The sequence below is a fragment of the Suncus etruscus genome, chromosome 1 (genome assembly GCF_024139225.1).
Source record: "Suncus etruscus isolate mSunEtr1 chromosome 1, mSunEtr1.pri.cur, whole genome shotgun sequence".
Classification (NCBI taxonomy): domain Eukaryota; kingdom Metazoa; phylum Chordata; class Mammalia; order Eulipotyphla; family Soricidae; genus Suncus; species Suncus etruscus.
This window is the reverse complement of record NC_064848.1, coordinates 50714920-50741413: the sequence shown is the minus strand read 5'-3', so window position 1 is coordinate 50741413 and position 26494 is coordinate 50714920. Positions and strand designations below refer to the sequence as shown.

General features: G+C 37.0%; 1 protein-coding gene across 5 annotated transcripts in view; it reads left to right on the top strand.

The window, feature by feature from the left end:
* Positions 1-26494, top strand: part of ELAVL2 (ELAV like RNA binding protein 2) — a 191778-nt gene that overhangs the window by 129458 nt on the left and 35826 nt on the right. For all 5 annotated transcript variants that reach the window (XM_049769377.1, XM_049769380.1, XM_049769378.1 and 2 more), the window contains one exon: positions 12690-12793. In XM_049769377.1, coding sequence (XP_049625334.1) covers positions 12690-12793 — 104 coding nt within the window. The remainder of the gene's footprint in view (positions 1-12689; positions 12794-26494) is intronic.

The following is a 26494-nucleotide window of genomic DNA, read 5'->3' as shown; positions in this document are numbered from 1 at the left end:
GGACTTACTCCTTCCTCTGAACTTAGGACTCACTCCTTACAGGGTTTGAGGGACTGACCATGTGGTGTTCCTGGGTTTGAACCCATGTTGACCGCATACAAAGTCCTTTTCCCTCTATACCCACTCCGCCCCTATAATACCCTTTAATGACTGGGATTGTGCATACCAATTAATGAATTAATTTCCATGGGGTTGTTTAGTTGCTACTGTCATCTCTGTGTTCAAAAGGTATTTTGCCTCTTGTTACTCATAAAGGTGAGAAGATGCCATGCAAAGGAAGACTTATTTTGTGTCTTTGATTTCAGTCTGAGCCTTAGCTGGAAGTTTATTACTAAAGGAGAAACTTGATCTGAACATTTAGTTTTGCTAATAAAGGATATTTGGACTGAGTTAAGCATGCTCCTTCCAAACCAAAAGTGAAAGATTTTGTGTAATAGAAGATTTAGGAATAGGAAATTTATACTCAGATAAGAATCTAACCATTTATGATTTGGGCAATGAGTAGAAACTGTGAAATAGATCCTGGAACTTTAATTTCAATTTTTAACAAAAGATCTGGAGATTTTATATTAAAGAGATTTGGGTTAGGTTCCCATTTTGAGTTTTCACAACTTCACTGTATGTGTTCAGAATTTGCATACTCTTAGCTATTGTTTCAGTTTAATGTGCTACTCTCATTTAGTTTTCATCTTTCTTCACTTTTCTCCATACTTAATATTGTGTGGCTTCTATTAATCTTCATGTGGGGCATTCTGTCCTCTTAGCTGTATATCTTCTATATGTTTATCACCTCTGTGCTTCTCTACAAATTCTTTTCCAGATGCATATTTCCTTAATTCCTTTGTCAGAAAACTACTAAATTTTATCTTTTTTATATCAACCAGTGAAAGCTTCCTTTTCCCAATTTTCCTCAGTTAAAGATGAAACCCAGTGACTGATTATAGATATTCTATTTTCATTAGGTGCCTGCATCTTCTTGTTTACCTGCTTTAAAGTTTTAAGCTAAGACCATAGAGGACAGAGACCATATGGTATTGATCCCACCTGCATTTCTAAAGTGAGGAAAACGTATTTTGAGTATGAAAGCATTTTAATGCGATCTGCTGACAAGAGAAGTGTCTTGTGTGGGAGACAATTTTGGCAAAAGCGTAGATGTTTGGCTTTAACCATAGAATTGCTTTCTGAGTTTTTTGGAAAGGAGTATGCGAATCAAGTTCGTTTTAAAGACTCTTTTGTGGGTATCTCTAATCATTCTGTTTTGTAATGATAGATTTGTTTTGAAGTTTTAAGAGGTTTATGCACCTGCAAGATTTTGTTCCTTTTCAATGGTTTTAGGTTTTGTTTTGTGTTTTTTAATAGTGTCTTGATGACTCTGAAAAGAGTGATGAAGTTCAATTGATTACATGATACTGAAAAAGAAAATATAACAGGTGTATTTGGAAATTACCACCTCCTATTTTAAAAGTTGTGATGCAGGATGGAGAGATAGTAGAGCAGGTAAAGTTCTTGACTGACTTGTGGTTGACCTGAGTCCAATCTCTGGCTCCACATATAGTGTCCTGAGCCCACCAGGAGTAAGTTCTGAACAATGCCATTTGTAAGTAAAGATGTGATGTTGCATAGGATTTTCCTTAAAAATAATATTCAAGAGGTGGTGCTAGAGGTAATGTGTCTGCCTTGCAAGCGCTAGCCAAGGAAAGATCTTGACCATGGTTCGATCCCCCCGGCGTCCCATATGGTCCCCCAAGCCTGGGGCAATTTCTGAGCGCTTAGCCAGGAGTAACCCCTGAGCATTAAACGGGTGTGGCCCGAAAAACCAAAAAAAAAAAAAAAAATTCAAGCTTGACCAATGCCCTTAAAGTACAAGCTTGGGAAGGTTAGTTTTGGCTTTGAAACTTTTAGCTTCCATTTAATCAGTTGAATGGATATCTTTGAGGGTAGTAACTAGCTTCTATGTACCTATGCTTGTACCTGTAAAATAGTACAGGTCTATCCATCTAGTTTTGTTATAAGAATTAAATATAACTACATTGTCATCCTTATAAATAGGGAGTGGCAATATTTGCTTCTAGAAAGCTAGAAATCTGCATTTATTGGACTATGGCAACAGATTTTCCCCACAGATTTCACAGATTTTTTTTTTATATCGGAAGGTTTGGGTTCGTAAACTTTTAACTTTTAAATGAGTTTAAAAAAAGCCATTGTGTTCAATAAGATTATTTATCTTTAACTTTTTTTTTTTCTTTTTTAACTTTGGTTTTTGGGCCAGTGGCACTCAGGGGTTATTCTGGCTCTGCCCTCAGAAATCTCTCCTGGCAGTTTCGGGGCCAATATGGGATGTCGGGTATTGAACCCAGGTTTGTTCTGGTCAGCAGCATGCAATACCGCTGTGCTATTGCTCTGGCCCCACTTCAACAATTTTTCTTTAAATTGGGTGAGTTTGGTGAGAAATGCATTTTCTAACTAGTATTTTCCATTCCTTTGGACAAAACTAGGAGCTCTTTGTAGTGGTTTGGAAGATACTTAGACACACTTTCAAAAAAAGCACAGTGCTAATTATGGTGCTTAGAGTTTTAAATTCTTTTTATTTTTTTTTTTTTCAATTTTAGTAAAAAGTGGTTTTACTAAAAGTTGAGGTGTTCTTTTTTCTTTATCATTTTGGTATTTGAGTCACACCTGGCTGTGCTCAGTGCTTAAGATTGGTTCTTTGCTTAGGGCTTAACTCATGGCAGAATTCAGGTACCATATGTGGTACCAGGGACCAAACCCAGGTCAGCTGTGTGCAACATGTATTCCTTACAACTATTTTGTCTCTTCTGCCACTAAGCTCTACTGCTTTGTAACAGGACTGGTGTGTGTGTGTTATTAGCTTTTTAACTGGACTTATTCTGTGTGTGTGTGTGTGTGTGTGTGTGTGTGTGTGCGCGCGTGCGTGTGCGTGTGTGTGTGCATTGACACCAGCTGCTAAAACAAGCAACAGCAGATTCACTTCTTACTACAATTGCTAACTGTTAACCCTTTTACCACAGTAGAAACTATATATGCACTTAAAAACCAAGTTCATTTTCTCAAAGGCTTCAACTTCAATTTACAACTCAGCCCACACCTGGCTAAAGTGCTAAAGGGGCCCATATATGGTGCTGAGGATCCACTCCTGATGGGCTTGTGTAACTCAAGCCAGCACCCTACCTTCTGTACCCTGAGGGCTCTACGACAGTAATATTTTGAAAAAAAAAAAAAATACAGGGCCTTTGCCTTCTTGTATTTAACCAAAAATCCATTGCATTTAAGGACATGAGAACATAAAAAACCCATGTGTGTGCATGCATGAAATCAATATAAATCATATCATGAATCATAGTTAATAAATTAGAATGTTGAATCTGACTGAGATCTTTAACAGAGATTGTATTTTGCCTAAGCTCAGAGTTGTTAATGCCCTAGAGCACTCTTCACTGGGGTGTTATGGGTAGGAGACACCCAACTGTTCTCGAGGCTTAGACCTGGCTCCATGCTTAGGTTATTTTACTTTTGGTGAACCTGGGGGGGGGGGGCATAGGGGGCAGAGGGATCTAACCCAGGCTGACCTCCTGCAAGGCAAGTACTCTATTTGCTGAACTGTGGTCTCTGCAAGGCAAGTACCCTATTTGCTGAACTGTGGTCTCTGGGTTTATTTAACTTTCGGCCAACTGACAGTTCTTGGCTTACATTAAGACTTGCTCTACTTACCAGAATTATCTTCAGAGCTTGAAGGTAGAACTGCTGATTTTTCTTTTAGAGCAGCTAACTAAATCAATAAGTAATGAGAACCAGCTTTTGTTTTAGCTGTGGTTTTGAGATGCTAAAATGCTACAGACTTTCCTGAAAGAGGAGAAATTGTTTCATGTTAATGTCTTATCCTGTGATGTATATACTAGAAGAATTGGTTTATTTTCCCACCTTAAAGGTCATTTTTTCTAATGTTCCTAGTCTTGGACAGTATTTGAGGATTTAGAGGATTTAATATGCTGTTGCTGTTCTCAATTGCCTAAGACTGAATTGTGTGGGAGTTCTTAATGTTGTCTGAAAATGTGATGTATTAAGAACCCACAGTTTCGCCAACTTAAGCAAGGTCATGCTGCATTGCCAACAGATTCATAATTGCTGGGATTGAAACTATAGGAAAATAGACCTCTACCAGTTGTGTAATCAGAGACGAAGATGGCCATTAAAATTAACTTGAAAAGAAAATGCCCTACTGCTGAGCTCATTAACTGGTCCCCTAGAATTAGGCTGCTTAGGTAATGTTTACCAAATGATCAATATTTACAACTTTGCTTTTGACAGAAGCATTATAGTTCAAACTCTTATATTATCTCAATGTATCTGTGAAATCCTGAAAATCATTTTAAAGTATTAGAGCATTTTAGTTTAGAGCCAGCTTTAACATTTGGGTGGAAGATGAGTCTTTGAGTGAGCCATCTGTTTTCTGTGAGTGTCTAGGTTGAATTCCTCATCCTGGTGATAATCCCTAGTAATAACCTTTGGGAAACTGGTAAAAAATACTCTTAACTTTTAATGAAGCTAAAACTGGTCTCTAGTAATAGCATTATACCAGTGTTTGTGTCATAATTTGATCTTGTTAGAATGTGGAAAGAAAGCCATGTTTAACTTGACCTGAATTAGTTGACCATTTAAATGAAAGAATATGCTGTATCTGACATGCTGTATCTCAGGAGACTCAAGCTAAATATAAAATTAATATTTGGATATAAATGGTAGCTGTATATCTCTGATAAGACTTTCTTAAACCTTTTCTCTTATGTGTGATGATTTCATGATTTTGTTACATATCATGTCTGAGATGTTAAGAAAGCTCCTTTTAAAGTCTGGTGCATGTTGTTTTGGTGCCAGAGTTGTAGTACACAGCCTGTTTGAACAGACACAAAATGAGTACCCAAGAACAGAAAGTCCATCTTAAGAAATACAACACACTGGCAACTTCGTTGTTTGGGGGAGAAGGAAAGATTAAGAGGAAATGTTGGATCTGCTTAGAAACAAAAAATAGCTCCCCCAATCCAATATTTATAAATAAAATCATTTGCTTTTATTGTCAAGAGACATGGTTTTTTATATGGACTATATTTGGAGAGAGTTAATCTTGACAAATTTGATAACCAGCTCCACCCACATAGGTACATTATTATACCTCAGGTTTTAAATAGTCTTGACTTGATATAGAGGACCATAGTGACCTGTTTCTGTGAACTAGGATTTTAAAAGATTCATGCCACTTTTGTCCTTATATATTATAAAATATTTCTACTGCTGTAAATGAAATAATAGATACACATCAATCAGTGTAGTCACCTTTTATTGTTGATTCAACTACCAGGTTTTTACAAAATTCACTCTGCATTTTATTTGACTTGCATATGAATAGTCTCTGCAGACTTAATTATATTAGCAAAAAAAGCACTTTCAACAAAATTATATGCTGACATCCCATAATTTATACTTACAGATTTGTAAAACAGATTTATGTAAATCTATCAAATTACTCTAGATGACATTTTTTAAAAATTGAAATTTTATTTAAATGATATTTGTAGAAAATTTTTATAAAATATCTTGTACTGCTTAAAAATATATCTTACATCACTTCCTTATGAAGACAGAATATTGTAACAATTGTGTATATTTGTCTCCATTTGTTCTGTAATCCATCTGGTTTAATGTAGAGACATGGGAAGTGGTTGTAAGGCCATCTCTTCTTAATCATAAGCTTTTGGAAACAAATAGCTATTTTTTCAGTCTAGTCATTTTTCCTTCACTTATTTTTGTTTATCAAGTAAATGAACATGTAATTAATCATCTTTGTTAGGGATCTTCTGTATTAGGAAGTTTATCCAACTTGCCCTTGCTCAGCAGACTTAGGGTGGAAGTCTGTCTATATTGCCTCAGTACCTCTGTCTACTAAATGTGTATATAATATTAGGTTTCTTGTGTACTGGAACGTTCAATGTGCAATGGGAGTAGGACAAATCGTGACTGAAAATGGTCTAAGCAGATAGATCATTTGACCAGTTGAACAGATGTAATAATGGCACAGGGAATAAAGTGCATGTAAGGTGTTTTACATAGGAATATGGAAAGAAAAACCAACAGATGATAACATTGGAAACAGTTTTTATCAGATTTGTCTTTAGGTAAATTAACCAGGTTGTAATATGATGATTATGATGAAGAATGATTGATTTTGGAGTTCAATCAGAGATTTCAGGATGGGTGAATTATTTGAGATATTGTAGTAATGCTCCAACTAAGAATTCATGATAAGGAAGAGGAAAGGAGGGACATAATTAGTTGATATATATAGCTGGTAGAACCGGCAGGGTTCTACTTGTACTGAAAAAAGACTACTTTCAAAGCTTCATTATTGGACTAGACTATGTGTTTTCTCTTAGTTCTAGATAAAATTTTACCTTCATGAGGAGAGGCTTATTCTGAACCCAGTATTAAAACAGCAACCCTTTCCCCTTAGAGTATTTTCTTCTATCACTTGCTTTATTCTCTTTATCTGTACTTTTCTTTTCATAATATAGAGCTTTATTCCTTTGCGTGTGCCGGCACTTTTGTGAAGAGGAACTTTTATTTTTGCTATATCCTCAGGGTCTAGCAAAAAGTAGACTTGTTGAGGAATGAATGCTAAATCTTTCTGAGAAATCTTAGGATGACTTATTCTTAAAAAGAGTTTTATTTTCTAAAATTCCTTGTTGATGGTTTTATTTCATGTTGGGGAAATATAAATTAAATGTATCTGGTTTATAATAAAGAATTATGATTGTCTATTGCCTTTTACCTCTAAGCCTGAGGGGGTAATTTGATATTCTGAATATGGTAGTAATTTGAAATAGAAAAGACTAAATAAAGTGACCTTTGAATTAAATGGGTCCAGAAGATTGTGTATTTTAATTAAAATATGTAATTAAATTTTTAATTAAAGTATGCTATTAAAAGTAATGTAGGTGGCAAGAGTACGGCTGCTGCTTTGAATTACTCACAGTTTCAGTTTAATTGGAGTTTCCTGTGTTTCTCAGTAGCTTTTTGTCACTAAAGAGATTCTTTTCCTGTTTTCCTCTTCCTGCTCCTCTCCCTTTCTCCCTCCCGTGCTGCTTTTTCCCATTCAGAGGCTTGTAGAATGTTTTAGTTCTCTGCTTTGTCGTTTGACCATAAGTCTGAGCAGCCTGTTCTTACACCAGGAGCAGTTTGTGATTTTATTTTCTATCTCTTGTGAAGAAAGCATTAATTTATCTGTATACATGGCAAAAAGGAGTATGTACAATACAATAAAGGACTGAAACTAGGATATTTAAAGCACTCACAACATTCAACAAAAAAATTCATCCTATCCACAAATGGTGTGATAAGAGAACACTTTTCCCAAAGAAGACATTGATGACCAACAGACATGAAAAAGTGCTTATTTTCACTTATGATTAGGGGAATGCAGATTAAAAAAAAAACAACAATGAGATATGTCTCGTGTTAGTGAAATGTATCAAAAAGTCTGGAAATTGCCAGTATTGTCAGGGTTGTGGTAAGAAAGGAACACACATCCATTGTTAGTGGTCACATCAGGTAGTTAAGCCTGTGTAGAAAGCAGCATGGAGATCTATATACAAAATAAGAATAGAACATCCATATGAATCAGAAATACCACTTCTTGGCATATATCCATAAAACATTAATTCAGAAGTTTATATGCACACTTATATTTATTGCCACACATAATACAATTGTGAAGAGTAATGATATGAAAAAAATCCAAATGCTTAAATACAAATGATTGGATCAAGAAAGGAATGCTATGCAGCTCTAAGAATGAACAGAATCAGACAATTTTAGAAACATGGATGGAATTAGAGGATACTATGCTCTATAAAGTCATTCAGAAAGAAAGGGATATAAAGAATAAGTACCTCATATGTGGTACTTAAAGATAACACAATAAGGCAGCAACGAAGGACAAAAAGCAACACAGAGAACAGTTCCACACAATTGATTGGGGTTGGAGAGGACTGAAAGGGTGGAATACTGGAATTCTTAGGGGGAGGTGAGAAATGTATATATGATGCGTATGATGTTGGAATTATATGAGAAACATGAGAATTATATAAGATTATTATAAGAAATTATATGAGAAACCATAGTTAACTATTATAAATCAAAGAATCTAATCACTAGCAACAAAATATTAAAAATATGCAAAACAAAAACATTTGCATACATGGTATACAGAATGTATATGTCAAACTGCACTATTAAGATGGAGTTTTCAGTACATGCAAGTCTTATGTCTGAAGTCAACTCTTCAGAAACTTCATAGTGATCCTAGAATCCCTGGTGTAGCTTTTAGGTCTGAGGTTTAGATAAATATGTCAAAAATGTTCTCAAATATTTCTGAGCAAGTAGCCACAGGTAGCTGTTTAGGGAGAGACCAGACAAGTGGTGTTGACCTGTTCCTTAAGTTCCCTTACCTTGGGGATTTTTTGATTTCTAAAGAATTGCCTTAAAGGTTTTGGGGCTGGAGCAAGAGTACAGTAGGTAAGGTGCTTGTTTAACATCTGCTGACCTGGGTTTGATCTACACGGCATCCTATGTGATCGATCCCCCAAGCACTACCAGGAGTAATTCCTGAATACAGAGACAGAATTAACTTCAGACCATTGACAGGCATTCCCAACAATAATAGTAATAGCAACAACAACAAAATTATATTGAAGGTTTTCTAGAGAGACTGGGAAGCCAGGATTTGAGCTGGGTGTCCGTCTTGTGTTGGCCTTGTGTAAGGCAAACAAACTCCTTACTGCTGTGCTATCCCTCTGGCCCCCTCTACCTGATTTTCTAATTTGAGGAAGTTGATTGACTTTACCCAGCTGCAGGTACTTTCTACCTTATAGACGAATATATGTCACATCATTATTATGAGACTAAAATTAAACATTAAAACAGCTAAATGTTGAGATACAAAGGAACACAATGCTCTTTATGTCTTACAGAATGTCTTTTATATATTTTAAACATTTATTGAATATTTAAATGGAATAACTGCTTAAATATTTGCTGATTTGCCTCATTTTAAAATGAAAAATTTCAAAATTCAAAATAATCAAATGATTTGATTATATTATAGCACAAACATTTTAATATATATAACAGTTCAGACTGCAATTTTTCAGGAAATATATTATTTCATATAGTTTTGATTAGCAAGGTGGCCATATCTTATACATATTCTAATTATAGGTTTTGTTTCTTCTGATAATTCCAATAAACAGTTTAGAAACTTCATTTGTAAGGAGAGGGCACTTGGGGATAAATATTGTCCAGTATACTCTTTATAGGTAATAGAAATTTGGCCGACTCCTTGTTCAAATTTCCCATAGTTAAGGTGGATCATGTCAAAGTTCTGATCACTGGAGGGCCAGATCTCTGATTAGAATGTTAATACCTAAGGTTAAATACTAGTGTACTTCTGTGTTTCTCATTTCTTCAAACTTTTAAGAGCCTAGATTGTGCTAAAAACAAGCAAAAAGATCTTAGGGGGCTGGAAAGATTGAATAGGATACTTGCCTTGCATATGGCCAATCAGGTTCTATCCCATCCCCTATATCATGATCTGTGTACTGCCCAGGAATGATTCCTGAGTGCAAAGCCCTGAGCATCATTGGGTGAGGCCCAAAAATTAAAATAGGGGGGGGGGGTATATTATGTGTGCTGTATCTGCTGAACCAGCTTCTGCAGACAATACTTTGCTCCTTGTGTGACCTCAAAAGGCTAACATCTTTTGCTCTGAAGTGGGTAATCTCAAATTATAGTAACCAGTGGTTATTAATCTCAAATAACTAGTAATAATCTCAAAAATGCATCTGAAAAGGCTTGGATATCTGTGTGTGGCCTCTCTCAGGGCTCCGAGACACCTCATGTCACCATAAAATTGACTCTTAATACACTGACTTGCATATTATTAGAGTCACCAGGATTTTTAAAAACCGGAAGTAGTGCTTTATATTAGAGCAGTAGAGTAAAAGTTCTTCAGTATGGGACTCAATATGGGACTATTTTTAAAAATGATAATTTTAATGTACTATCAAGGTTGAGAAACCACTTTGATTAAAAAGTACAAAAATGTAGGGTAATGCCAGGAGGTTGGAGAAATATATCTAAATTGTTGGTGACATTGATAATTTAATTTAATCATAATATAGCAGTTTGACAATTTGAATATTACTTTTTCCTATTATATTTTGGCATCTTTCTGGCCTAATTCTAAAAGAATAAATTTTAGTCCTTAACATGTATTAGATTTATAGTATTTTTCTTGACTTTCTTTTTCTTTTTTTTTTTTTTTGGGGGGGGGGTTGGGCCACACCCGTTTGACGCTCAGGGATTACTCCTGGCTATGCACCCTGGCTTGGGGGGACCATATGGGACACTGGGGGATCGAACCCTGGTCCATCCTACGCTAGCACTTGCAAGGCAGACACCTTACCTTTAGCGCCACCTTCCTGGCCCCGACTTTATTTTCTTACTAAAATTATGTACTTTTCTCAGTAGATTGTTCTCATGACTGCCCAGCAACGTTGTTGTTGGGTAAGAATTATAACATAACTTCACTTTAGAAATAAGAAGTTGGGCAGAATGATAGCACAAGTGGTAGGGCTTTTGCCTTGCATGCAGCTGACCCAGGACAGAATTCCATCTGGTCCCCTGAACCTGCCATGAGCAATTTCTAAGCCCAGAGCCAGGAGTAACCCCTGAGAGTCATCAGCTGTGGTCCAATAAACAAAAACCAAATTAAAAAAAAAAAGTAAATTAAGAGTCAGGTTAAATAGTATCTTCAGACTTACACTATTGATAAATAGCAGAAGCAAGATTGGAGCCTTTGATAAACAGCAGAAGCAAGATTGGAACCTCTGTATTTCTTTCTCCAAATCCCATTTCACCTAACTTCTTTTAAGCACAAGCAAAATATTTAGCTAGTTTGATTATTAATCAATAACTCATGTGCTTATTAAGAGGGCACAATGTATATGCACTGCATATACATGATAAATGTATACTTAGGAAAAAACTGAATGTTAAAAATACAATGGTTGTGTATGTACAGCTTTTGAAAAATAAAGCGTAGCACTAACATCTTTGGTATGTGTGAGAAAAATTCGTTTTAGCTTACCACCTCTATAATGGAAGCAGGTAAAAATACATTTTGAAAACATAAGTTGGCAGTGATAAACCCAAATATAGTAATGATCTCCAAATATAGCCAAAAGTCGACATTATTATTAGGTACAATATTTAGCTTCCTTGCTGCTGTTTCTTTGAAAAATATTAAGTTGCTTACATATATAATGAACCACATTAGAAATTAAGATGAACAGAATGACATATAAAATTTATCACTTAGACTTAAAGGTATATTGCACTATCCAAAAAATGCTTCATTTAATATGAACTATATTTAAAAATATATCATTCAGCAAAGATCACTTGGATCTTTATTAGAGATACTCTAGGAAAACAAGTTTGGTTTGACTTGATTTTTAGGGGAATAAACCTTTAGAGTTTATTTACCACCTAATATATATAGTGTTTCTCATTTTCTTAAATGGAAAAACTGGCCCTGGCTTGAAAAATTAAGACTTTCATGACTAGTTTTACTTTGTATTTCATTAATTATGATGCCTTGATACTTTAATTCTTTGCAGGTCAAACATCATAGAACTATAAATGAGAGGACTTAGATGATTAAAAAGAACTAATAGTAATAGGAAATTTTGAAATAGTTTTTATTTTCACATTTTTCCCTTCCATTTCTACATTGACAGAGACTTCTTCAGCATAAAACTGCCAGTTTTCCTTATCCATGCTATCAAAAGTCACTTAGAAAGTAAGGTTCAAGGCTGGAGAAATAGCTTGGAGGTAAGGCATTTGCCTTGCATGTAGAAGGTCTGTGGTTCAAATCCTGGCATCTCATCTTGTTCCCTGAACCTGCCAGGAGCGATTTCTGAGCATAGAGCCAGGAGTAACCCCTGAGCACTGCCAGTTGTGACCCCCCCCAAAAAATTTTTAGGTTCAGCTTGTTTGAAAAGGTTCTCTCCACCAAAATAATGCATAAATACATTCATCTGTGTGTATATATATATCACATGATTCTTCATTTTAGATATTTAGTAATTGTATTGAAAATGGCTATAAATTTGTCCATAAAATGTATGAAACACTGATAGATACTTGATTAAAGCCTTAATGTCTTTCCATTTTGTGAGTAGAAAAACAAGCTGACAAAGTCGTGTCATAAAACCCACTCAGCTGCTAGGCAGAGATTTGCACCCACAGTTTATAAAGATTAATGCTGTCTTGTTGCTGAGTGCTCTGTCTCAGACAGGACATATATGATGGAGAACTTTTTCGATGTGTATGTATTTTAAAAGAATATTTTGCCGAGTACTGATTTTAAACTTTCAAATATAGTGAACAGAAGATGAAAAAACTTTACATGCGATTTCTAGAGCAATTAATGTAAAATTCTTGTTACTATTGAGAAAATAGGCTGGAATTAGATATACCATATGCCAAAATGAAAGTGGATCTGTCATTAGCAGTGTAGAACTAATATCTGCATTTTTCCCCTTCCCTTTCATTAGGGCAGAGCTTGGGATATGGCTTTGTGAACTACATTGACCCTAAGGATGCAGAGAAAGCTATCAACACTCTGAATGGACTGAGACTTCAGACCAAAACAATAAAAGTATGTTTATATGTTTTTTTACCTTCTTGAAAGACAGGAATTTAAAATAATATAGTCTACTTAGAATTCTTTTATTCTTCTATGCTCACAATGACACTTTTCTAGCAGTCAGAAGCTTAATTTGTGGGTATTTTATAGCACTTTTGTTTTAATAAAAAGAAAGCAGTAACATTGTTAGATATTTTATGATGCCAACATAATTAAATCTACTTTTGTTGTAGAATCACTTGCCCAGTAACTTAAGGAATCATTCTACTACTGTTTCTAACACAGAGGTTTTTAGACTTGTTCTATAAAGGGATAGGTAATAAATATGTTTGACTTTATCAGCCTTTTGACCTCTGTCCTTGAAAACAGCCAAATAGGAGAGATGGTGGCTTAATATAGATTCATTTATAGATACTGAGACTTGGGTTCTTAATAATGTTTGAGTGTCACAAAATAGACTTTTATTTTACTTAGGTTTTGAAGATAGAAAAACTCATTATTAGCTCATGGATTATACAAAAACAGGTGGTGGCAGGCGTGGATACACAGTTCAGGGGTTGTAGTTTGACACCCTTCTAAGAAGTTATTTGATGAGAAGCTCTATAGAATATACAAGCCACAGATTATTTTTTCTATCACATGTTATTGTTCAAGGCAAGCACTAGATAAATTTTGTGCATATTTTTCCATTTTGTAAATTAAAAAAAACATTATTTTCTTTTTCCCTGGATATGAAGTTAACCCAATTTTCTGCATAGGCTTCTTTTCCTGTAGAAAATAAGAAATGTTGCCTCTGGCAAAGTCTTCGTACATGTATCATCAATTTTCTCTCCTGCCCAGTGCAAACATTACCAATCAATCATGGCCTTCTTTTTTACTGACTCTCGATGTAGTTCCCAAATATTTTTCAAAGTAGTGCTCAAGACAACCTCTATCAATTGACTCAAGTTGGAACTACTTTTCTTCCCTTGATTTAAGAAGTCAGCTGAGAATGTAGCCTGAAGAGATGAGGGGAAGTTAGTCAAGGCTGACTGTGGCATCCATCTTGCTTAGAGATTTGTCTGTAAGTTCAGTTTATTTTTCCAGGTATCTGGTAATGCAGTGTCATCTTTGTGCTTAAAACTTACCTCTCTTAGAATTTTCAGATAAGGTAATTCATTAGCCCTGGATAGTGGTGACATCTCATTCTTTATTTTTATTAGACCATAGGAAGAAATGACTCCTTTGGCTCATCTAAGAGAAATTACTCCGTGACTCCAAATATACTTGGTTATAAGATTAGACATGTTTTCTTATCAAGAAAATGTCCAAGTGATGGCACAGCAGTAGGGCATTTGCCTTGCATGCAGCTGATCAGTATGGACCTTGGTTCGATACCCTGGCGTCCCATATGGTCCCCTATGATTTCTGAGTGCAGAGCCAGGAGTAACCCCTGAGTGTCACTGGGTGTGGCCAAAAACAAAAAAAAGAGATAAAAAGAAATGTTTGGTACAAGATTCATCTTTGAAACAGAAAATTAACTGGTTACTCTGTTTAAATTTAAAGGAAACTGTAGATTCATAATATATGATAATATCACAAATACTTGAACTTGCTTTATCATTGTCTTTTAAATATACTTTTTCTAATTATCCTTATTTATCCATATATACTTTTGGGTGTCACAGTGATTAAGCTATTAATAACACTTTAAAGCATCAACCAAGTGCTCTTCGGTAGACATTTAAATTTTGTATTCTCTCGTATAGATTTTTGTGGAATATCTCAACTTCAATGTATTCCCGGGGTTGCTGCTAATGTATCATATTTTTGGTATTCTGAACTACATTTAAGAATATGGAATAGTTGCTGAAGATGGTTCATTCCCAAATGTGCTGTTTCTCTTCATTACAGAAACAACTATTCTCTTTATTCTGAGTCAGTGCTTTGCTATAAGTTTTTTTGTAGTAAGAGCCACAAGAAAATAGAAAAGCAAGGGAAATAGGTCACTATAGAATGAATGTCCATGGCTTGTATTGATAGTAGTGTTTTCTCACTATCCATTGCTTGGCCATCTCTTCAGGGTCCAGATGTCGCAGAATACATGAAAAGAAGAGCAGTAAAAGCATTGTGGCTTTTATAATGTGACATCTGCTACTTTTCTGATTTTCTGAAATGGGGGGTGGGGAGTAGGTATGAGCAGACTACACCTTTCTTCTCCTCCATTTGGTTCCTGTAAAGATATCAGATAACCAGCTGGAATCTCCCTTTGTCCCACTTTCTCTGAGAGGCAAAGTAGATCATTTTCCAATGATTACTTGGGAACTTTTTTTTTTTTTTTTTTGGTTTTTGAGCCACACTCGGTAACACTCAGGGGTTACTCCTGGCTATGCGCTCAGAAATCGCTCCTTGCTTGGGGGACCATATGGGATGCCCGGAGGATCGACCAGCGGTCTGTCCTAGGCTAGCACGAGCAAGGCAATAGACGCCTTACCACTAGCACCACTACTCCGGCCCTACATGAGAACATTTTTTGTCTGCCCTTCCTGTGTATTTATGTTTCCTGACTAATTTCAATTAAACATTTTATGTTTGTTTCCAACATCTTGATCTGAGATTTTTAGAGTTCACAGCTTATTTCCTTAGGCTTTCAGAACTAGAATTTCAGGATCAGAGAATATAAATATAAATATAAATTCATAGGTTTTTTTTTCACATTATTTTCTGTAAGATAGTATTGATTGCATGCACAAGGCAATGAATGCTAATACATTAATTTTATTTACTTATTTTTAATCCTGTAAATTCTTTGCATTCTTTCCTATAGTTTAACCTGTGGTGGACTGTCAGACTAACCTTTCAAAAACATTATTTCCTCTTTCATTACTTCTCACTCCAAATTTTGTACTTTCCTGGTTTTACTGTATATTATTAAACTTAATTTATGATCGCAAGTATTAGTATTGCTCTTCATTGTAGCCAGACTGGCTTTTACCTTACAAATCAATGTTTAGTCTTAGCTTTGCACATATGCACAAGGAGCACTCACTTTGATGTATCCTTTTTCACTTCTTTTAGCTAAATAGTTGTCCCATCTTCTGAAGTCCTCCCTTCAACCACTGCCATTGTGTATTGCTTATCTTGGGTTGGCTTTTTCCTTCTTAAAATATGCTCTTTTCTGTCTTTTTTTCTTTAATTAAGATGCTTGGATTGAAAAGAAAAGTGTTCATAAAAGGATTTCAGGCATACTTTGCCATGATAATCACAAAAGTTTTTGGGATCGAAAGGACCTGTGTGTAATTTTGCCTTAACAGTGTCCTCAGTCTCCAAAGAGTTGAGACCTTAGTGGTCACATAACTTAGCTAAGAGAAAGCCATTAACAACATTTCTGTGATGTATCTCTTTATGTTATGATTCCTGTGCCAAACTTCTTGCCATAACATATACTTTATTTTAGAACACTACAGTAGATTAATAAAAATAATTTTTTTGGTTTTTCGGGCCACACTCGTTTGATGCTCAGGGGTTACTCCTGGCTAAGTGCTCAGAAATTGCCCCTGGCTTGGGGGAACCATATGGGACGCCGGGGGATCGAACCACTCGAACCGCGGCCCTTCCTTGGCTAGCGCTTGCAAGGCAGACACTTTACCTCTAGCACCACCTGGCCAGCGCCGATTAATAAAAATATTTTAAACAAGTATACACTAGGCTTCTATTATATTATCCAAGCTACCGAGTACAATAGGTGGGAGTTAAATGGAATTTATATATTGATATTTTGAAGTAGGGAATTAAGTGCTGGTAAAGGTAATTCATGTAGCACTTTTTCCCTGAGGCTTGGTACTTGTCTAGTAGATTTTGAGCAATAGATGGGTGGTATCTTGAATACATGACATATATGGTGGTTTTGGTTTTGCTTTTTTTCATCATTTGAAGAAAAATCTTTCAGACCAGGAGAATCAAAAACATTTATCTCTGAACTTGTTTGCATAGGAGTCACACGAAGAGTGGGTTGGAAATAAATGTCTGGTCCAGAGATAGTCCAGGGGTGAAGGCTCTTACTTGCATATATCAGACCCTGTATCCCTCAAAGCCCCCAAAACCACCAGGAGTGATCGTTTAGTGCAGAGCCAGGAGTAAACCCTGACCACCCCAAGGTGTCTCCAAACAAAATATGTATAAAATAAAAATTATGAAATAAAAGTTCTGGGACATATTTCAGGCTTAGTATTCAAAGGTATAACCTGAAAAGCTATGTTTTAACAGTCTTCTCGGGAAACTTGTAAAGATAATACAGGATATGGTACTTAGAGACTATGAAAATGAATCAATTTATGAAAAGTTGGTTTTCTAAGTACCTTTGCACACAAAAATGTTTAGCAAGGCTTTCAGTTTTTACCTGTAGGACCATCTTACAGGTATTTCTATTCACCAAATGATGAATTATGCTTTCTTTGAGTATGGAAAATGTTAATTTAGCATTGGTAAAAGAGTAGTTCAAATGTAACTTTTTGAAAGTACTACTTATAAACAAGAAAAATAATTTGTTCATTTTATGTTCTGTATATTTAAGTAGTAGGTTTAATAAATTAGTGGTCTTCAAGGGATTTATTGAATCACTTTGCTCTGACTAGGGTGAAGTCCTAGCAAGATCCTCAAAATACAAAAGATGGGAGCACAGAAGGGGACCGTTGTGGCATGTAATATTTGATCTCATTATTTCTAATATTGAGATAGTAAACAAAGTAAATGTTATAAGAATTTTGAGAACGTCTGATACTATAAGACTGAAAGGCAGTATTTGCAAAATTCAGATATCTTGAGGAGAGAGAAATTTCATGACATTGTCATACTATATACTGACGGGTAAGAGTTCTCAATGTTGGGAACCAGAAACTGTTTTCCTGCACTTTTGGATATTTTATTCCCTGAAGGAGAAACAGAATGGCATCAGCAAATTCATGAGGAAATAAATTAATGACATGTTAGAGAGTTTACAAGTGTAAGTCAATACTAAACACTCCTAAAGAGAACATGTATTTTTATGCCGTGATAAAAATGATATGATGTAACTTCATAAAGAGAATTAATTTTTTTTGGTTTGTTTTGAGCTACACTGGTTAGCCATAACTCCTAGCTCTGTGTTCGGGATAATTCTTGGTTGTGCTTGGAGAACTATACACGTGAGGTGCTGGGAATTGAACCATGGGTCTGCCACATGCTAGGCAAGCAACTTAACATTATACTATCTCTCTGGCCCCTGAAATCTTACTCATTTTTAAAAATACTTAGACCTTTCTCTTAAGTACAGTAAGTGAAAGATTATTACGTACAAAGTAAAATGACTGACTCAAGCATGGCATCTCATCTTATACCCTGGTACCATGATAGAGTTTTTACTGTTCTTAAAGATAGACTTGCCTTGTCTAAGAATTAGGAACTATCTCAAGCAGTAAAACTTTTTAATTATTAGTGATAAGCTCCAGTTCCTAGAAATTTTTTTTTTACTATTTTTTTTATTTAAACACCTTGATTACATACATGATTGTGTTTGGGTTTCAGTTATAAAAGGAACACCACCCATCACCAGTGCAGCATTCCCATCACCCAAGTCCCAAATCTCCCTCCTCCCCACCCAACCCCCGCCTGTACCCTAAACAGGCTCTAAATTTCCCTCATACATTCTCAATATTAGGACAGTTCAAAATGTAGTTATTTCTCTAACTAAACTCATCACTCTTTGTGGTGAGCTTCCTGAGGTGAGCTGGAACTTCCAGCTCTTTTCTCTTTTGTGTCTGAAATTTATTATTGCAAGAATGTCTTTCATTTTTCTTAAAACCCATAGATGAGTGAGACCATTCTGCGTTTTTCTCTCTCTCTCTCTCTCTCTGACTTATTTCACTCAGCATAATAGATTCTGTGTACATCCATGTATAGGAAAATTTCATGACTTCATCCCTCCTGACAGCTGCATAATATTCCATTGTGTATATGTACCACAGTTTCTTTAGCCATTCGTCTGTTGAAGGGCATCTTGGTTGTTTCCAGAGTCTTGCTATGGTAAATAGTGCTGCAATGAATATAGGTGTAAGGAAGGGATTTTTGTATTGTATTTTTGTGTTCTTAGGGTATATTCCTAAGAGTGGTATAGCTGGATCATATGGGAGCTCGATTTCCAGTTTTTGGAGGAATCTCCATATTGCTTTCCATAAAGGTTGAACTAGATGGCATTCCCACCAGCAGTGGATAAGGGTTCCTTTCTCTCCACATCCCCGCCAGCACTGTTTGTTCTCATTCTTTGTGATGTGTGCCATTCTCTGTGGTGTGAGGTGGTATCTCATTGTTGTTTTGATTTGCATTTCTCTGATGATTAGTGATGTGGAGCATTTCTTCATGTGTCTTTTGGCCATTTGTATTGCTTCTTTGTCAAAGTGTCTGTTCATTTCTTCTCCCCATTTTTTGATGGGATTAGATGTTTTTTTCTTGTAAATTTCTGTCAGTGCCTTGTATATTTTGGAGATTAGCCCTTTGTCTGATGGGTATTGGGTGAATAGATTCTCCCACTCAGTGGGTGGCTCTTGTATCCTGGGCACTATTTCCTTTGAGGTGCAGAAGCTTCTCAACTTAATATATTCCCATCTGTTAATCTCTGTTTTCACTTGCTTGGAGAGTGCAGTTTCCTCCTTGAAGATGCCTGAAGTCTCAATGTCCTGGAGAGTTTTGCCTATGTGTTGTTCTATATATCTTATGGTTTGGGGTCGGATATCGAGGTCTTTAATCCATTTGGATTTTACCTTCGTACATGATGTTAGCTGGGGGTCTAAGTTCAATTTTTTGCAAGTGGCTAGCCAGTTGTGCCAACACCACTTGTTGAAGAGGCTTTCCTTGCTCCATTTAGGATTTCCTGCTCCTTTATCAAAAATTAGGTGATTGTATGTCTGCGGAACATTTTCTGAGTATTCAAGCCTATTCCACTGATCTGAGGGTCTGTCCTTATTCCAATACCATGCTGTTTTGATAACTATTGCTTTGTAGTAAAGATTAAAGTTGGGGAAAATAATTCCTCCCATATTCTTTTTCCCAATGATTGCTTTAGCTATTCTAGGGTGTTTATTGTTGCAAACAAATTTCAAAAGTGCCTGATCTACCTCTTTGAAGAATGTCATAGGTATCTTTAGAGGGATAGCGTTGAATCTGTATAACGCCTTGGGGAGTATTGCCATTTTGATGATGTTAATCCTGCCAATCCATGAGCAAGGTATGCGTTTCCATTTCCGCGTGTCCTCTCTTATTTCTTGGAGCAGAGTTTTATAGTTTTCTTTGTATAGGTCGTTCACATTTTTAGTCAAGTTGATTCCAAGATATTTGAGTTTGTGTGGCACTATTGTGAATGGGGTTGTTTTCTTAATGTCTATTTCTTCCTTATTACTATTGGTGTATAGAAAGGCCATTGATTTTTGTGTGTTAATTTTGTAGCCTGCCACCTTGCTATATGAGTCTATTGTTTCTAGAAGCTTTTTGGTAGAGTCTTTAGGGTTTTCTAAGTAGAGCATCATGTCATCTGCAAACAGTGAGAGCTTGACTTCTTCCTTTCCTATCTGGATTCCCTTGATATCTTTTTCTTGCTTAATCGCTATAGCAAGTACTTCCAGTGCTATGTTGAATAGGAGTGGTGAGAGAGGACAGCCTTGTCTTGTGCCAGAATTTAGAGGGAAGGCTTTTAGTTTTTCTCCATTGAGGATAATATTTGCCACTGGCTTGTGGTAGATGGCCTTAACTATATTGAGAAAGGTTCCTTCCATTCCCATCTTGCTGAGAGTTTTGATCAAGAATGGGTGTTGGACCTTGTCAAATGCTTTCTCTGCATCTATTGATATAATCATGTGGTTTTTATTTTTCTTGTTGTTGATGTTGTGTATTATGTTGATAGACTTACGGATGTTAAACCATCCTTGCATTCCTGGGATGAAACCTACTTGATCGTAGTGGATGATCTTCTTAATGAGGTATTGAATCCTATTTGCCAGGATTTTGTTGAGGATCTTTGCATCTGCATTCATCAGCGATATTGGTCTGTAATTTTCTTTTTTCGTAGCATCTCTGTCTGGTTTAGGTACCAAGGTGATGTTGGCTTCATAAAAGCTATTTGGGAGTGTTTCCACTTGTTCAATTTCATGAAAGAGTCTTGCCAGGATTGGTAGTAGTTCCTCTTGGAAAGTTTGATAAAATTCATAAGTGAATCCATCTGGGCCTGGGCCTTTGTTTTTGGGCAGACTTTTGATTACCATTTTTATTTCATCAATGGTGATGGGGGTGTTTAGATATGCTACATCCTCTTCTTTCAACCGTGGAAGATTATAAGAGTCCAAGAATTTATCCATTTCTTCCAGGTTCTCATTTTTAGTGGCATAGAGTTTCTCAAAGTAGTTTCTGATTACCCTTTGAATCTCTGTCATATCAGTAGTGATCTCTCCTTTTTCATTCCTGATAGGAGTTATCAAGTTTCTCTCTCTCTCTTTCTTTGTTAGGTTTGCCAGTGGTCTATCAATCTTGTTTATTTTTTCGAAGAACCAACTTCTGCTTTCGTTGATCTTTCGGATTGTTTTTTGGGTTTCCACTTCGTTGATTTCTGCTCTCAGCTTTGTTATTTCCTTCTGTCTTCCTATTTTTGGGTCCTTTTGTTGAGTACTTTCTATTTCTATTAGCTGTGTCATTAAGCTACTCAGGTAAGCTCCTTCTTCCTTCCTGATGTGTGCTTGCTAAGCTATAAATTTTCCTCTCAGTACTGCTTTTGCTGTGTCCCATAAGTTCTGATAGTTTGTGTCTTTATTGTCATTTGTTTCCAGGAACCTTTTGATTTCCTTCTTGATTTCATCTCGGACCCACTGGTTATTGAGTATGAGGCTGTTTAACTTCCAGGTGTTAAAGTTTTTCTTCTGAGTCCCTTTGGAATTCACAAATAATTTCAGAGCCTTGTGGTCAGCGAAGGTAGTCTGCAAAATTTCTATCCTCTTGATCTTATGGAGGTATGTTTTATGTGCCAGCATGTAGTCTATCCTGGAGAATGTCCCATGTACATTGGAGAAGAATGTGTATCCAGGTTTCTGGGGATGGAGTGTCCTATATATATCCACTAGGCCTCTTTCTTCCATTTCTCTCCTCAGGTCTAGTATATTCTTGTTGGGTTTCAGTCTGGTTGACCTATCCAGTGTTGACAAAGCAGTGTTGAGGTCCCCCACAATTATTGTGTTGTTATTGATATTGTTTTTCAGATTTGTCAACAGTTGTTTTAAATATTTTGCTGGCCCCTCATTTGGTGCATATATGTTTAGGAGAGTTATTTCTTCCTGCTCTACATACCCCTTGATTAATATAAAATATCCATCTTTGTCCCTTACAACCTTCCTGAGTATAAAGTTTGCATTATCTGATATTAGTATGGCCACTCCAGCTTTTTTATGGGTGTTGTTTGCTTGGATAACTTTTCTCCAGCCTTTTATTTTGAGTCTATGTTTGTTCTGACTATTCAGGTGCGTTTCTTGTAGGCAGCAGAAGGTTGGATTGAGTTTTTTGATCCATTTAGCCACTCTGTGTCTCTTAACTGGTGCATTTAGTCCATTGACGTTGAGAGAAAGAATTGTCCTGGGATTTAATGCCATCTTTATATCGAAATTTGGTGTGTCTTTTGGTCAGTCTTGTCTTAGATTAGATCTTTCAGTTTTTCTCTTAAGACTGGTTTTGAGTCTGTAAAGTTTCTGAGCTGTTTTTTGTCTGTGAAACCATGTATTCTTCCATCAAACCGGAAAGTGAGTTTTGCTGGGTACAGTATTCTAGGTGAAGCATTCATTTCATTCAGTCTTGTCACAATATCCCACCACTGCTTTCTGGCATTTAGTGTTTCTGGTGACAGGTCTGCTGTAAATCTCAAGGATGCTTGCTTGAATGTAATTTCCCCTTTAGATCTTGCTGTTTTCAGAATTCTGTCTCTATCTGTGGAATTTGTCATTGTGATTAGGATGTGTCTTGGGGTGATTTTTTTTGGGTCTCTTTTGGTTGGTACTCTTCGAGCATGCAGGATTTGATCACATATATTCTTTAGCTCTGGGAGTTTCTCTTTAATGATGTTCTTGACCGTTGATTCTTCCTGGAAATTTTCTTCCTGGGTCTCTGGGACTCCAATGATTCTTAAGTTGTTTCTGTTGATCTTATCATAGACCTCTATTTTCATCTGTTCCCATTCTTTGACTAATTTTTCCATTGTCTGTTCATTTGTTTTAAGTTTTTTTTTCCAATCTCTCCTGTTGTATGGAATTGTTATGTATCTCATCTTCCACAGCACCAAGTCTATTCTCAGCTTCTGATACCCTGTCCCAGAGCTTATCCATTTTGTCATTCACTTCGTTTACTGATTTTTTCAGGCCTGTTATTTGACATGTTATTTCAGTTTGGAGTTTTGTGATTTCTGTCTTCATATTTTCTTGATTCTTATTAGTGTTCTGTTCTATTCTATTCATGGTTTCTTTGAGTTCTTTGAGTATATTCCATATTGCTACTCTAAAGTCCTTATCTGAGATATTGATTAGTTGGTTGGTCGTTAACTGGTCATCAGAATTGTCATCTTCATTCTCTATGTCTGATGCTGGCCTGCGTTGTTTCCCCATTGTCACACTTGTATTGTGGGTTTTTCTACGTGTTGTGGTGGTATTCATTGGTTATATGATGCAGGCAACACACTTCTCTGGCTCTGCCCTTTCTGGATGGGCCGACTTGCCTCCAAGGTAGGGGAGTCCTCCGTGGATGAAGCCTCACACAGGATCAAATCTTAAGCCCAAGCACGCAGCAGAGAAGACAGTCTGGAGAGAAATTCTTGCTTCTGTGATCCAGCACAGTTCTTAGTGTGGTTTTTTTCTTCTTGTGATGGTGTTCTTTTTTTAGAAAGAGCGCACGGCTGCGTAGCGAAGTGGAGCTAAGTGCCTTCTGGAGCCTCTTTTCAGCCCACTCTCAGGAGGTTCACGCAACAGGATAGCAGAGAGACACACACAGTTTTTCACAGTCGGGCCCCACTGGTCAGGCGTAGTTTTCACTCGCTCGCTGGGCAGCTTCAGAATGCTGTATTTTTGGGGTTCACTTCCCAGGACTCTGAGGAGAGTCACTGGCTCGCTGGGTAGCTTCCGAATGTAGTTTCTTTGGGGTTCGCTTCCCAGGGCTCTGAGGAGAGCTTCCAGAGTTCAGGAAAGACAGAGAAGGGTAGGACAGGGCTCCCTTCCGGTGCTCAGTTTCCTTAGAAGAAGCACAGCCGGGTGGAGACTCTGCAGGTAGAGCAATCAGCACTCTGCCTGGAAACCCCCACATCCAGCCATTTCTTACTCACTCACTGGCTCGCTGGGTAGCTCCCGAATGTAGTTTCTTTGGGGTTCGCTTCCCAGGGCTCTGAGGAGAGCTTCCAGAGTTCAGGAAAGACAGAGAAGAGTAGGACCGGGCTCCCTTCAGGTGCTCAGTTTCTGGTTTGCTGGGTAGCTTCCAAATGTAGTTTCTTTGGGGTTCGCTTCCCAGGGCTCTGAGGAGAGCTTCCAGAGTTCAGGAAAGACAGAGAAGGGTAGGACAGGGCTCCCTTCTGGTGCTCAGTTCCTCAGAAGAAGCACAGCCAGGTGGAGACTCTGCAAGTAGAGCAATCAGCACTCTGCCTGGAAACCCCCACATGCAGCCATTTCTCACTCACTCACTGGCTCGCTGGGTAGCTTCCGAATGTAGTTTCTTTGGGGTTCGCTTCCCAGGGCTCTGAGGAGAGCTTCCAGAGTTCAGGAAAGACAGAGAAGGGTAGGACAGGGCTCCCTTCCGGTGCTCAGTTCCTCAGAAGAAGCACAGCCCGGTGGAGACTCTGCAGGTAGAGCAATCAGCACTCTGCCTGAAAACCCCCACATGCAGCCATTTCTCACTCACTCACTGGCTCGCTTGGTAGCTCCCGAATGTAGTTTCTTTGGGGTTAGCTTCCCAGGGCTCTGAGGAGAGCTTCCAGAGTTCAGGAAAGACAGAGAAGGGTAGGACAGGGCTCCCTTCCAGTGCTCAGTTCCTCAGAAGAAGCACAGCCCGGTGGTGACTCTGCAGGTAGAGCAATCAGCACTCTGCCTGAAAACCCCCACATGCAGCCATTTCTCACTCACTCCAGCACTGAAAATTCTTATCCAATTGATTTCTTAAGTTTTATAGTTTTGGTTTGTTTTTAAAGTTATTTGTAATTAGTGAAAATTTATTTTTTATAGTCTCCTCCTCAAGTTTTAGTTCAATTCTTGAAATAAAGCATGATTAATCCACCACCACAACAGTACTGGTGATCTGTGTGACTGTGTGAAGCAGGGGTGCTCATAAAGCCAGTTCCTAGAAATTTGTTCCTCCCACTCTCTAAGAGGAAATGATATATGTGGAAAACAGCACCCTTTAAATTTGATTTTAATGAACATTTTCCTTTAGAAATATTTGGTAGGAGGGCTGAAAGTAAATGCTGCAGTGCTTGCAGGGGTCTCAAACTCAATTTACCTGGGGACTACAGGAGGCAAAGTCGGGGTAATCCTTGAGTGCAAAGTCAGTAGTAAGCCTTGAACATTGGGGGTGTGACCCAAACAACTAAAACAAAACAAAAAAAGATTCCTCTAGGGCAGGGCCACAAATGTTGTACGGAGGGCCGCAAATGGCCCGCGGGCTGCGAGTTTAAGACCCCTGATAGAGACTGTTCTCAGGTTGCTTGTGATTGCCCTGGCTAATGCTCAGGTGACTATGTGGTATAATAAGAAGCTAACTTCGGCCTCTCAATTTTTAATTAATATTTTTATTTAAGCATCGTAATTACATACAGGTTTGTAGTTTGTTTTCATTTATAAAAAATAACACCCCCATTCACCAGTGCAACCTTCCCACCACCAATACCTGCCATCCCCCTCCTCACTCACCCTATGCCTGTATTTGAGACAGGCCTCTTAATTCAACAAATGTGTTCTAGCCTTTTGTGCTCTCTGTGACCTGCCTAATTTAAACTTACTTTTTAAGCATTTCAATGACCAGTAAAATTTAATCTTTACTTTAAATTATAAGTAACATTAATTTGACATTTCTTACATTAAGGAAATTAAGCTACCCTTTAAGCACATTTGAAAAATATTATAATAAAATTAATTGTAGTGATATCTATTCCATAAGGTAGTTTGCTATAGAGTAATTAAATAAACAAATAAACCTTTAAGCTTCTGTATTGCTTTTCTATTAATAGCTTCTAACTAGATTGCCCTTTTCTCAATTAGTAAATATCTTGTATGCAGGCTATTTTGTTGAGTATTTTCTTTCTTTTTTGTTTTGTAAAGAACAAGTTTTTCTGTTGGGTTTGTAATGTTTTCATTTGTTTTTGTACTTAAGGGTACTCATCCTTACTCTATACTCAGGTGTGACCTGAGTATTGGCTTACAGAGGGGACCTTACATGGTACCAAGGTTATCACCAATGTTATCAACCTAGCAATTGACATGTATTTTTTTTTCCTCCCATTCGAATGGGATCATAACTGAGCTGGGAAGGTACTACATTGTCTCAGCTTTCACAATTGGTGTTAATATCATTGTTGAACAACTTGTTAATAAAAGAACATAGAGGCTCTAATGATGAAGAAGGAATCTAATGAGCATATGTATTATGTGAAATCAGGATTGGCAGGATCGAAGGCAGTTTCCTTAACGTCTACACTTTTTA